The following is a 14962-nucleotide window of genomic DNA, read 5'->3' on the forward strand; positions in this document are numbered from 1 at the left end:
TGTCCACCTCTCTCCTCCTGGTTGAGGTGCTTCTTTACAACCAGCCACACTTCCTACCGTGAACAGGGAAGACTGCACGGTGCCCTGACCTTTCAGCTGAGTGGGTGGCAGGGAGTGTGCTCATTTGGTATATGGAACAGGATTCAAGTGTCTGTTACAGACAGGTACACGAGACTTTTTTTCAAGGTATCTTGGTGCATTTCCTTTTTTTCCTACATCATCTTCTGATGTCCCCTGGAACTTCTGGAAATAAACAAATTGACTTACCTAAAGCATCCTGTCAGACATTAAGGGATACCTTCATCTACCGATCATACCCCAGGCACAGAGGGGAAGACAACTGCTATGGTTACCTCACTACCAAAATATCTATAAACAAAAATAAGGCCGCATAAATAAACTGTCAATACATAAGTAGAGGTCCCGGAGAATTTTCCCTGTTTCCATTTATTGAAAAAGCTGCAAGATCCTCCTGAAGGAGACTGGGGAGCCAGAACAAAGAACGTCACAAACATTTATGAAGCAACAAGCTCTTTTTCAATAAACTGCCTGAAGCAGCTAAAATAATGATCTTGCATAATGAGAAAGGAACAATTACAAACTTCTAGTCCGACAGGGAGCCTATTGTCTCATTAAAGTGCTCTGGAATTTCTATGACATTTAGAAACAAACTGGACAGGTTTCCCAGTTGCTGAAAGTGGGAATGGTTGTTGTATCTATTAAAGCAACAGCACAAAAAATACCTCTTCCCATACCAGTTCTAATGCCAGTTTTCTGGTTTATTAACCAAGAACCTTGTGAAAATGATTTGTTTGATTGTGGCTGTTAAATTTTTCAAAGAATTAACAGACACTATTAGAGTGGTTTAAAGGGTAACACAAATCCCTCTGAAATCTTTATGTCTAGTTAGCAGAAAGGAAAAAATTCCATGCACCTCCAGTGATATTTCACCTGTAAGACCTATCAAGCAATGGGAAAAGACTTTCCTTCCCAGTTCTAGCTATACATGCTCTTCCCTTACAAGCAACAACAGGCTGCATGCGGCACTCTCCCCTGTGACACAGCAACAAGCTCCTGTCCTGCAGGCCAGCCAGCCCCGTCTCACCCCTAGGTACGGTCTTGTCCTGTATCACATACAGACCTTCATCAGTTTTTGGCCAACCTGACTGTTCTGCCTGCATCTCTGGTCCTTCCCTTGGAAATTCTGTTTTACTTAATTACTTAGCAGGTGATGGATCTGGTGTCTCCTTGCTCCCCTCAGAGAAGATCCACAAGCAGCCACAGCAGAGAACCAGTCAAAAACTGCTCACTGACCATCTGCAATAAAAGAGAGTAAGCCAGCAGCTCCTTACAGGAACAGCCCAGCACAGAGGTTGGGCACTAGTGAGGAAGACTACCTAAGAGTTGGTAGAGCATTAACAGTGCTTCAGGAAGAGAAGAAAGAAATAACAGAGGCAAGTGAGGTTAGAAATAGGAAGGGAAAAAGGAATAAAGACATTTAGCAAGAACACTTAACAAGGAAGATGAGTTAACTTTCTCTAGATACACGCATACGTGCAGGGATTGCAGCTGGGCGTTTCGCTCATTCTGTGTGCTCAGCCTGGGTCCGTATAGTGCCAGCTGGGCAAATGGCTTTATAGCTAAAGCTGAGCCTTCAATTCCTGCAGAATACACAGTCCCCCTGAATGTGTGGTCTCATGTTGCTTTTACAGTCCTAAATTCCACATGAAAAGATTTAATATTAAAGAACAATAAAGTCAGCCATAACGCTCTAGGTTGTACTGTGTCAAAGCATAATACGATTATAAATTCCATTCATTTACGGAAGTATTCCAAGAGGACCATTTACTGCAAGTAGGATTATCGTTAGCTAAAAATACTTTGTACAGGGAACCCATGAATTTATTCCTCTGATTACAGCCTTCTTTTATATGAGAACCTGAAAGAAGTTCTAAGGGCACAGAATTAGGGATAAGGTGTTTGGCGCTGCCCACCAGACCTCAGCAGACAACAGAATATTAATTTAGCATAAATAAGGCACCGCAGGAAAACAGAAGAGGTACTCCAATTCGAAAGGCTGAGATCTGCTAATGTTCTCAGGTTGTAAAATCTGTCTTACGGAAAAAGACTGCATAATTTCAAATGTAAACAAACAACCCTGTCAGCATCTTAATATTTTGTACAAGCTTAAATATTTTCCAAAAGGAGAGAGATTTTCTTAAAAAGTCAGCATTTTCTTTTACCAGTTCCTTGAACCATCTTCTATTTCATTGTACACCCTGGTATTCCACTGAATTCGGCCTACTGTTGTTTTGCCCATGCAACACAATGCCTCCTTACTAATAATCCGAACTATGACACGCAGCAGCCACCACTAACTCTTAACTCAGCATTTGTATATTTTCCTCAGGGTTGGCATGATAATGCTTTTCCTTACTTTTAATCTCTCTACAAAAAAGAGGGAAAAAAAGAAGAAAAATATCTTTCACAGAGAAAGCATCACGCACACTTGCACGTGGTACCTGCAGGAGTATTCCAAGAGGGCCATTTACTGCAAGGGGGATTAGTTACCTACAAATAGCTCATGCAGCGAGTGCATTTATTTATTCCTTTCATTACAGCCTTCTTTTACACAGAAGAAGTACAAGATACATAAGTTCAGGAATGCAATGTTGGGAAAACACTTGGTCCTTGATCTCTGACAACCAATTAAGAGGGTTTTGGAGGAGTTTTGGGGTAGAGTTTATTGTCACAACGTTTTTATTTCACCAAAAGCTCCTGCCAAACATTCACATCAGCGTTTTGATGGGGAAACAGACGCAGTTCCTCCCACTGCAATGCTAATACAGGGAAGTCTGATATCAAATTAAACTGCAAGGTCTGGCTCATTTCAGAAATCAAGATGCATCAGACTGCTTCAGTTACTTGGTGACAGGAAAGTAAGTAAAGTTCCAACTTACCACCCCACCTCCTGCTGAGTGAACCAGCACAGACATGCCTTCTCTTAGGTTAGCAACTTCAAAGAGCATCATGTAGGCAGTTACAAAGTTCATGGGAAACGCAGCAGCCTCAGAAAAACTCATGTCATCTGGGATCTTGTAGACAAATTCTACTGGGGTACATACTACTTCAGCCCATGCGTTGTAGTTTACAAAAGCCATGACTCTGTCTCCAATCTACAAAGAAAGAAGAAAACAACGTTGAGGATATGGCTGCAGTTGAGACTGGAGAGAGCAACCTGTAAGACCTGAAACTCTCCTGTTCAAGCTGTGGGTCACTGACTGACTGTGAAGATACCAGTGCTCCACATCTTTGGCAAAACAGCAGTTAAGCTGCTCAGCTCTGGGCTTTTACCATTTTTTTATCGTATTTGTTTAAGAAGTTCAATTTAACAAAAATACCCAAAGTTAAAGCCACCTCTTCTTTTCTGCCACACTGTGATGGAGCAGTCTTCTACCATCATTAATACAGATCACCTTTTGCTAGCAGAGCTCCTAAATAAAAAATGAGGCTGTAAGCAGTGAAAACAGCACTCTTACTGATAACAAGGAAATTTGCTTACACAAGAAAAAAAAAAAAAAGGAAAAAATATTATAATGATATTGATGAGATGCATGGAATAAAATCACATCTAAAATAATTTTCACTTTGCTTTCTCAGTCTTCACACTAATCAGAGATACTTTTCCTCTCTGTGGATTGAGAAGGGGAGGCCTTGTACTCTGGTAGATAGAACACGTGAAAGGGTTCAGAAACCACTCATTTAGAAGATAAAACCATCTGTATACACTCTCTGTTTTTATTTTCTTAGTAACTGATTCTACCAATACATTTCTGTGATTGGAATTTCTACAGCCACATGTCAGAGCAGAATTTGATCATGCAACTTCGTATCATCCACCTTAAACATAAAAAATATACCTCTGGATTCCGAGGCACTACTAAGCCTACAAAATAAACCTGTGAGGATCTGAAGAGGCAGTGAAATACTCTCTTTGAATGCAACGTTTCTTTACTCAATTTCTAAAATATACAGCAGTAATGAGTATTTCACTATGGAAAAATGAAGATTTTACGTTAATATTAGATACAATCAGCTGCTTCTAGGAACCTTTTGGAGGTCCAGGCACACCAAATTCACATGTTTGTATAATGGCCTTCATCGCAGCCTCAGATTCTTAAAGTGGAGATAGTGACTCCCCACAGATGGGCAAGAATAATAACAAGGCAGCTGGAGCTCCAAAGCTGCTGCGGGGGTACAACCAGACTTGGAAAGCAACTCTCTCATAGAAGTAGAAATTGGCCTGTGAGCAAACATTTGGCCAGTGTATATTAAACCCTTCACGGGCATGGCTCTTAAAAACTCTTGATAATGGCCTGTCACCAGCAGCACCTTTTCCCTCATCTTAGACCTCTCTGCCTTTCTGTAATACACCAAGAGAAGCAGCACCGTTACCCACTAAAGGATGGTGTCACAGTACAGTAATAAGGTAGGAACAGCGTCAAACTTCAGGTCTTGACGTTTTAACTAAAACAGCAGCTGTCCCTCTAAAATACCTTTGTGCATCTGCCTGATATTCACTATCTTACATTCTACTAATGCCCGCTAATCCTTTAGAAATACTACATGTTGTGCTTGGACTAGTTCAATGATATTCCACAGCAATGGAGTAAAGCACAACACTTTTACCTTCAGGCAAACGTTTATAGCACAAGCACATTTTGGTCTCCCGAGTACTTGTCATCACTTTGGCACTGGGATATCACGGGTTTGCTAAAAGCTAGGGTGCTGCTGACAGTTCTGAAGGGTTTGTCTCTTTGCGAATGAGGATGCTTAAACAGAACTGTCATTCCAATTTCACCAAGATGACTCCTCCTTTTGAAAAACACATTCAAATTAACAATGCCTCACTGGTAACCGCTCTGTGGTTCCCTTTTGCTGTTAGAGAAGCACCTAAAATCTAGTCTGCTAGGATTAACTAGTGAAGATGTTAATATGGCCTATATCCTTGCAAACAAGCATAAATGATTACCAAAATGAATGCAGAGAAGTCCCTTTTGTTGAGACTTTCAATCCCAAGGGATTTTTTAGCAATAATAAATTCCATATTTTACCACAAACACTATAAAGAGCTTGGCCATCATGTCAGATTAGGCCTTAGCTCCTGAGAAACATCCCCATAACTAGAAAGATCAGGCCTGATACATCTCAGCTCAGCAGAAATCAGCTTTTTATTTTAATGGAGAAGGAATAGGTATTACACCATTACTCCATAAAAAAAAGGCTTTCCTTCAACATAAAATCTGTTCTTACACATTGCTGTCAAAGTGGACTGCCATTCAGTGCTGTCACTTGTCATACAGTAATGCAATCACAGCAAATTAAGATGATAAATGGCTGGCAGTATCAGGTAGTACAGACTAAGGGTCTGTAAGACACGTTTTTCCAAAGCATGAAATACCCACAACTTTAACGTGGCTCGAACTGGGACTGATCTACAGAGGGAAAGAAGGTCAGAAGATGCACGGTGTGTTCTTTGCCATTCCTATGGACAGTGATAACAGCATCTGTCAAGGAGACCACAGGCAGGCATCTGGCATGCTCCTATTCTGTGCAAGAAATCCATACAGAAACCGACAAAACATTCTTCCGTCTTCCCCATGGCACATTCTCTCATTAATGGGTTCAGACAGCAGTTATTCTGAGTGTCAACTCTTCTTCGAGATCACTCAAACACTGCCACAGCTATGCAGATTATATGCAAAAAATTAAATACCATGGCTTATTTCAATTTCAGGGAGCAGACCAGACACAAACATGTTCTATAATCAGAACAAAGATAAAACTTTAAAAGAGACACAGTATATTCAGCCAGGTGCAATGTTATTCCAACAAGCACCATATGCTGTAGCCTCATGATGCCCTTCAAAAGTAGCAAGAACTTTTACACTGAGCATGCTGATCTAGAGCAGAGTCTTTCAATGCCCGTTTCATAGAATATTCTTTGATACGGAGCCTAACTGTAAACCACAGATACTAGAGTGGAACAACTGAAGCAGAGTTTTCCAGACAGCAAAGTTATTTTCAGTTACTGTTTGTCAGAAAAAAACATTGGAAGATTTTGACTTGTTTCAAGGCAGATATGGGGCAGGAGGAGGTAAGTAGAGAAGTATCCTAAGAAAATCTCATCACTGAGACCCTACTAGAAGCTAAATTGACCATTATCTTCACTCAACTGAGAAATTTTACAGCTCTTCTAGAAGAACCAAAATGTTACCTTTAAATAAACATATTTTAGGTAATTGCCTTCTTAAGATCAAGATACAGTAAGAATTCAAAAAATGTAATTACTTGGTGACATGACTGACTCAGCTAAGATAGGATTGACATGCATTAATGCAGTTTTTATTTCAAAATTTTCCCATCTACTTAGGAAATAAAGTGCAACATTGGAGGGAATACAGATGTTTAACATCAATAATGGAATAGGAGATAGGACAGAATGCTGTTTATATCTAGTAAGAGATACCACAGAGTACATAATACTAATTCTAACCAGTTAAGAAAGCTTTATTATATACATTAACTATTTGCCATTTATCACTATTCTGTTAGGTAAAATAGAACCTTTCCCCGAGCGATCAGCGTTATATACCCAGAACCAGGGTCCCAATTTTATCTGCGTCTCATGAATACACATGGTTGTAAGAAACAATGCTTATTGTAGATGGGGGTCTCATTAACTCAAAGTCAAAAACTGGAAATAGAATCAGCAGCACATGGGCTTTGAGGAACAGAGCAACAATGGCAGCAAACATGGCCAAGAAAAGAAACTTAACAAGTTAATTCAATTTGTTTTACTTTCTTAAAGCACATCAGTCATGATTTCCAGTTCCTATTTAGCCATCAGGATATGCACATGGCACAAGCGGCTTTTCAGGAAGGATCTGAAGGAGACAACAGTGGTAGCTTTAGAAACTAATTTAAAGGTCATTCTCATGCTTGGGAAGCAGCAAGGAAATATTGCCCTTTCAAATCTCAACAGGGTTGTGAAGGCTGCTGTTGCTGGCAGACCAGAAGGGATTAGGGACAATGTACTCAGTGAACTGGTGATTGCATAGTCTTGCTCTGAAAATAAAGAAAATATTACCTCAAATCCTTTCACGCTATCTCCAAGAGCTTCTACAATTCCAGAGCATTCAAATCCAGGAACAAGTGGCGTCTTAGGAGGGTTGTCGATATTCCCCTGTCGCACCATCAAATCAATAAAGTTCAAACCACTGTAAGACACAGCGAAAAAATAAAATCAAGACTATTACCATAGATCAAAGCAGAGGAGGAAAACTTGACCTGAGTGATGGGAAAGCCAGAAAACTTTCAGGGCAGCATTAAAAAACTGGACTCTACATCATATGAGGGACCCAGCAGACATTCACACTCCTCATGCGTGGAACGGACTGACTACGCTGTGCTGTACTGGCCTCGGGCAGAAGAGTACACGTGCAAGACAAGCACATCTGTTATTAGCCCCAAAGCTTACAAGCCTGTTTAGAAGTCACACATAGGAATTCACAAAGGGCATTTCAAAATTCAGCACAGTGAAACATTATGATTACTACACATGCAGCACTAGCTGGCAAGTAAACCCAGTTCCATTTCAGAAGAACACACCAAACCTCAGACGTTACAGATGTCCTAGGCCAAGAACAACCTGATGGAACTGCCCTACCTCTGATGTGACTCCAGGAACGAATCTTGTATTCATCCCAGGAGGGAGTCCAACCTTTGACATGAACTTATTAAGTATCAGATAGGCTGTTGCTTTAGAACTCTTCCTCCTGGATCTCTTCTGTACACTTTTGCAAAGGTTAATTAGGTCTTTGGAGCCCTCAGTGTTGCTGGTCAATAAAAAAAAATTCAGGCCTTCCCCTGTAGTCTCAGTTTTGAAAAACTCTTGAAGCATCTTTCCTTTTATCTTTCACATGCTATCCAATTCTATTAAGTAAAATTTTGTGAGTTTCTAGGCAGCCACAAGAAAAAAAACCCAAAAAGCAACCAAAAAAGGTACCATTTATCTACTATGTGTGTATACTGACTACTGGCACAAATGCCATACACAGTTAAAACTTCTAAAACACCTAAATAGCTAAAATATACTTCAGCATTAATCCATTTTTCCAAAACACAGCCCTGGATCTGTTAGCCAAAACTGCTCCATAACTAACTCCCCTGACTCTATGACAGCAAGCCCTACTCATGCGTATGATACCAGCAACTCCTTGGGTGCATAAAATTACTGATGTGCACAAGTACTTGTAAGATGGAGCGGAGCTTTAGTCAGATACCAGTCAAGACACAAACAGATTGAACAGACCCAACAAACAAGACAGAGTAGGCATGCAGTGTAAGCACAAAGACAAGACAGCATTCATGAGACGCAGGTCTTGGGGGGGGGGGGGGGTGTAAAAAAAAAAAAAAGGAAATCCCACCAAATGTAATTATTTGTAATTGTGGTGGAGGGTTTAAGAGCAACCTGAATCCCCAACTGTTAGCTCTGTAGAAGCAAGATTATAATCATTTTTTGAAATCATGACTTTGACAATCTAGCTTGATACACTCAGGATATAATAATAATAATACTAATAATAATAATAATAAATCCAACCAAAAAATTCCCAACATGCTCATATGCAAAGCTCATAATGTTAACCATACATAAGGTTAGCAGGGGCTTAGCACAATTAAGCTGGGAGCTTTTAGATGATTTTGGAAAGGCCACTTCTTATCCAGTGGCTCAGTCCACCTCCTACATCACCACTGTTGATAATGAAAGAGAATAATGTTGATAATGAAAGAGAAATTCCAATGCCTGGAAGGCACTTATTTGGGGGCAAAAAACCCAACAAAACAAACAAACATAAAAACACCAAAACCAAAACACACCGCAAAACCAAAACCACCACAACATAACTGGTGGCAAGCACTATCTGTGTACATTAACTTCGGTGATGATCTTTCGAATACATCTTTCCATACTGTGGACATTTTACAAAAAGCTAATTTTCTACACGCTTGCAAGAAAGGGCAGCTGGAGGCAGAACTGTGATGCAGAAACCTATGTAGGAACATGCACCATGATGTCATAGCAAGGAGGCAACAAGGGATGGATGGATATGGCAAAGGCCATAGCTATCTGATAATGACATAAGATTACAAATACATTATTGCAGCTCTTTCAAGAGACATTCATTCTTACAAAATAACTTGTTAGTTTTTGAAAGGGCAAATACTCAGTTTTGTGTCTAACAACATATAAACAAAGGCAGCAATATCAAGTAAAACAGAGTTCATCTCTATTACAAAGAACTTGCAAGACTTGATACCGGAACAGGTGTGATAAGGAAAGAAAAAGGTATTACATACCTTGTGTATTTAAGTCACACGTTTTTATCATTTTATTGATATGTTATTATATATTGATAGAATATATATTAGATACAAAGAAAATACTGATATTATATATATATACTAGCCAGAACATAGAGTGTTGATCGGCATTGCTAATCACTTTCCAGAGAGTTTCTTCCTTCATTTCATCTTTAGTCTCTTATACGTATACATGTTGTCACACCCCTGTTACTGATCTCAAACGTGCATTTGTCCCACTCTTCACTTTCAAATAAGGACAGAAATAAGTTGTTTTATTTTGTCTGCCAAATTTGACCAACCCTTATCAACACCCATAGACCTGAAAGCACAATTAAGCTCTATGGTAAAACCAGCAATTTTTTTTTTCTTTCAATGACCTGGAGAGCCCAAAGATGAATGGCTGGTTTAGTAACTACCTCCAAGACACCCAATCTTACCAAGTCCTTCACTGAGATTCAACCTACAGCATACACAGAAAAAGGAAAGCCTAGCTGCACTGAACGACACAAGAAAATGTGTCTCATGAGGAGTGATGGTTTTAGAAAAGAAGTACAATTCATTTCTTGTACTGGGTACAGACCAGCATAGCCTGTTCTGGTGTGCGGCAAGAGAAAGTGACTTCTGAACTTTACGTAAGGGCATGTGCAGAGGGAGAAGTGTAAATGCAAAGGGATCCTGCGGCAAAAAGTGCACAATTTCTCGCAGTCTGTGTTTTTAATCCTAAATCAAGAGCTGGATGCAGATGAAGACAGGGAAGGATATGAATTACCAAGATCAATACATTGACATAGGGGTTCTGCAAGAACCATTCTGTGAAAGAGCAGGGATATTGGTGTGAACCACATGGACTATGTTACCTGTGTATAACTGGAGGCAGAGATTATCAAACATAGAAGTACCTCCGAATTTAACTTTCTAAGTCTGCAATGCTCTGCCTTTCCACCAATTTTGAGGATCTTGAATACTATTTTCTGTACTTATGGTTTAGCTTTGCTGCACTTTATTTTTTTTTTTAACTGTGGAAAGTCCTGCAAATAGAAAGCTGTATTCCAGACCTCTTTCACCATCAGACATCAGCCTGGTTCTCCTTGCTCTGTCCCATGCACTCCAGGATGCTCAACACCTTCCACTGCAAAAGACCAAATCATGCAGGCCATCCTTCACACTTTCGTATGGAGAGGTGCTGCTTTTGACCCATCTTACTTATTTCATTGTAAGACTGCACTGAAGTTAATTACAGAAGTTCACAAAATACAACAGAGTGAATAAGAGGACCACTGAGTTTTACATTCTTAAAATCCTTCCCCTTACCCCTGGCCCGCCAAATTCCTGACAATCTCTAACAAAAAAAGGGGGGGTGGGGGTAGACAAAGGTTTAAAATGGTCAGATCCTACACTTTTTTCCCAGAAACAGCCACAGTACATGAACAAGGCTGCCTTTAAGAACAAAACTGATACACCGTCCTCTACTCTGCTATACTTGGGATTTCTATGATTTGCTACCAGTTTTTCAAAGCGCTGTTATCTCACAATCGGAGTCAGAAGGGTCACTTCTGCCTCATTCCTCATGACGCACACATATAGCGGCACAAAGAAGAAATAATCGTAACAGAGAAAAGAAAAATAAAGGGGGTAATTACAGGATACCATTCCTTACTCACACACCCTATCTGAAATACTTCTTTGGTTTGTTCTAGCTACTTGTCTAAACAAACACAGCAATTTCAACTACTTTGTCATTATCAATCAAAAATTATTTCAGGAAATATGCTGAAGCTGTGACTCAACTTGGACATCGATGGCTGTTCCATTTCTTAGTCACTGAATGAGGCTAACACATGACTCATCTCAGCTGACACATTTTCAATTGGATCATTGATATTCCAGACCTTCAAAAGAATTATTCATCTGGCTTAGCACTAACAGCAACGTATCCTCCATCTCCTCCATTTATAGTACCATACTACAAAACATATGCATACAATTCAACAGGTGTATACATATGATTCAACTGGTTTCATCCCCCAGTAAATGCAGAGATTCCACAGAACTTGCACTTACTACTGATACATACTATTTATCATGCGTGCACACGTTCTTAGATTACTTTTCTCCATCAACTTGTGGAGAAAAATAATCACCATCTATAATGACGGTCAACTGCAAAACTGTTTCAACTAAGAACATAATTTGACATCAATATGCCTTTCTAGAGCAGCCCATCTTTGGTGCGTTCAGCACCGCACGCATTAACACGTGCGTACTACACCGGGCAAGGCCAAGACATTTTTCTCACTCAGTCTCCCAGACTAGACCGCAAGTCCATCATCATCTTGATCAACCTTCCACACTTCCAGACTTGGGTCAAGAAGATCAGCAAATTGATTTTGCCTTCCTTGGAAGCGCACTTTGGTGCCCTGATCGCATTTCAGCCTTGTGGCCGTTTCCAGCCAGGAATGACGCGCAGATGCTACACAGCCTACAGGCTCCTCTGGCATGAAGGGAAGCTTCCAAAACACACACAGTACTGTGCAACCTGGCAATAACTATGAAGCAGTTGAGTGGGTCTACTGATGTCAAACAGCAAGCATGCAACTTGCACAGTTCACTAGTGATAACGTAACCCTGGGAAGCAACTGTGGTTGTAGCAGAGCTGAGTATTTCTATTTTGCAGCCAAGTGTTCCTTCGCAGGTAACTTGCTATTTGTGATACTATTGTTTTGATGAAAGTGGAATTCACAGAGGTACTGGAGCATGCTGTAACCCCCTCAGACATTTAAAGGACTATGCCTGCATGCTCAGAACATTTTAAGTTTTGCATGTTAAACTTCTGTTAACTCAATAGCTGGGGAAAAAATCACTTAGAAAACAACACAGCCTATTCTCAAATGGAATTACAGCCCTGCTTGACAGAAAGATGAGCTATCTCACAGCTGCTATGCTACCGTTACTACTTCTATTCACCTAGCAAGGAATTTCTTGCATTATCCGTTGCGAATAGTAAAGAAAAAATAAAAAAAAAAAACACAAATGAGAATGCAAAAAATCTCAGCCGTTCATTTATTAGTCTTTATTCAGACTGATGGATACCACCATTTTACCATGGGCAACGCCTTGTGAGGGGAGCAAAATACTCACACAGGTCACAAACCTTTACGATCCCCATTAAGCACAGGCCAGAAAGCCCAGTGTCTGAACAGGCCAAGATATTCAGCTGCATTAACCTACCAGAATATGCCAGGATCTGAGGTACATGCACTGGATAAATTGGTACAAACAAGCTCACTGTCCCATACCAGCATAGTTTTTAATGCAAGTTACTTCTAAAAGAAACAACTCGGCCTTCACCTTGGAAATTATCTTCTGGAAGCACCATGTTTTCACATAGCAGAAGAGGACAACAAAAGATAAATCGCTGCCTAGGCAAAACTGGTTAAGTCTTTGGTACACATCAACTTGTGCACTAAGATCCTAACGTTGCTTCTGTCACTTAAAAAAAAAAATCCTATTTTCATGAAGGAACATGTGCACTGAGAACCAGCTATCTAGGAAGAACAGTCTGCTCCAATTATCTGGGAAAAAAAAAAAATAAAATTAGCCTTCTAGGAAAGCTCGTTTTGGGATGCTACCAGATCGCTAGCCACTTGTCAGCCGGGCACAGGCATTAAGCACTAAGTTATCCTCAGCTTCAGCTCTGCTGGCACACCAGCTCCGGAGGAAAACGATCCCGACCGAAGTAAGTGATTCCCAGGAGGAAAATAACGGCCAGCACCAGAGGGGTAAGGGGCAGGTGCTGAGCAACACACACAGCCGGGCACCCGCATTTCTCGGGAAGCGCACACCACCCTGAGCCCTGCTGGCTCTTCCCCCCATTTCTCCCTGCCGGTACCGTGAACATCAACGACCTTTTTTTTAGTATTTTTTTTTCTTCACTGCTGCTGCCGCCAGCACGCCGCCCGCCCCGCACGGCTCCGCGGGGGCTCCGCGCCGCGCCCGGGGGCAGCGAGCGGCGGCGGCGGCCCGAGCGGGGCTCCCGCCGCGGGGGAAGCCACAAGTGAGGGAAGTTGGCGCAACGGCCGCCCGCCCCGGGGCTCGCCCCGCGCCCCGGCATCCCCGCCCGCCGCCCCCGCGCCCCGCCGAGGCCCGGGGAGCCCCGCTGCGGGGAGAGGCGGCCGCGGCGGGGCAGCCCCCGGCCCCCGCCCGCCCGAGGGGGCCCCCGGCGCCCCGCCACCGCGCCCCGAGCGAGGGAGAGGGCGAGCGGCGATACTGGACCAGGCTTTGACGCGGATCTTCAGCTCCCCCTCCTGCGGCTCCGGCATGGCTTTCTTGGACACGCGGAGCTTGTTGAGCCCGCCGAAGGCGGACAGCACCACGGCTCTCATCTCCTTCGTGTCCCCAGCCCGCAGGCTGCCGGCGGCGCTGCCCTCGGCGCCTTCCTTGCCGCCCTCCTTCTCGATCATCTGCTCCGTCTCCTCCGCCCGCTGCGCTCCCTCCTTGGCCATGGCGGGGCTGCGGCGGCGCGGCTCCCGCCGGCTGCTCCTGTGCGAGGCGCGGTGCCGCCGTGTGGAATGGCCGCGGGCGCGGCGCGGAGCGGCACGGAGCGCTCGGCCCGCCCGCCGCAATGCACCGACTAGCGGCGCAGCGCCATCCGCCGCCCCGGCGCGGAGGGAGGCGGCCCCGCGGCGCCCCTCGCGGGTGCCCTGCCCGGGCCCGGCCGCGGCGCGGGAGGCGAGGGGCCGCCGGCGGCGTCGTGAGGGCGCGCCCGGGCCGCCGCCGCGCCGAAAATCGCACCTGTCGGCCGGGCGGGGCCGGCGCTCCCCGGAGGCGGCCTGGGGCGGCCCCGCGCCCGGCTGAGGGGCTGCCGAGGTGGGGCGCAGCCCCGCGCCTCAGGGCTGGGGCGGGCGGGAGCCGAGCGCCCGGGAGCCGGCGGCCGCGGCCTGCCCTTGCCCCCTCCCCACCGAGCGGGGACCGCGGCCGGCGGCGCTCCCCCCCCGCGAGGCGAAGCTCAAAAATGCCCCCACCGACGCCCTGGTCTCACGCCCGGGGCACAGCCCGAAGCCCCCGGGCGGGCGGCTGGGCAAGCTGGGGCAGGGGAGAGGCTGCCAAACCAGGCCGGGCTCCCTCAGACGCCCCCATCCCTTCCGCGCCCCACCTAAGGGCATGGCTGCTTAAAGCTCCCTTCAGGTGACGACGCCTTGATCCCTGCTGGGGCCCGGGGGCACACCATCGCCCCTTCCCCGTCGTCCCGAAGCATTTCTCGGGGCCAGCTGGGTGAACACCCCTAGCGCCAGGAAAACCACACAAGTGGCTGTTGCCTCACGCCTGACACACACACCCGCAGGCAAGACCCGAGCCCGCAGCGCCGCTGTACAGCACATTTAAGCCTTTATACAACTGGTTTTCATCCTGGTGATGGATGCCGGTGTTTGCTGGTTTCTGCAGGGAGCTTACTCCTTTCATGCGAGCTCAGGGTGTGCTGTAAGACATCCAGCAGCTGGAGCTTCCTGGGACCAGCCTGGTCTAGGGGGACCTA

General features: G+C 44.2%; 1 protein-coding gene across 1 annotated transcript in view; it reads right to left on the bottom strand.

Annotated features, from left to right (window-relative positions):
- VAT1L (vesicle amine transport 1 like) overlaps positions 1-14144 on the bottom strand; it is a 64074-nt gene extending 49930 nt beyond the window's left edge. The window contains exons 1-3 of the mRNA XM_055819030.1: positions 13702-14144; positions 7151-7280; positions 2961-3176 (exon numbers count right to left, since the gene is read on the bottom strand). Coding sequence (XP_055675005.1) covers positions 2961-3176; positions 7151-7280; positions 13702-13931 — 576 coding nt within the window. The 5' untranslated portion in view covers positions 13932-14144. The remainder of the gene's footprint in view (positions 1-2960; positions 3177-7150; positions 7281-13701) is intronic.
- Between the last annotated feature and the right edge of the window lie 818 nt (positions 14145-14962).

Source organism: Falco peregrinus, chromosome 14 (assembly GCF_023634155.1).
Source record: "Falco peregrinus isolate bFalPer1 chromosome 14, bFalPer1.pri, whole genome shotgun sequence".
Classification (NCBI taxonomy): domain Eukaryota; kingdom Metazoa; phylum Chordata; class Aves; order Falconiformes; family Falconidae; genus Falco; species Falco peregrinus.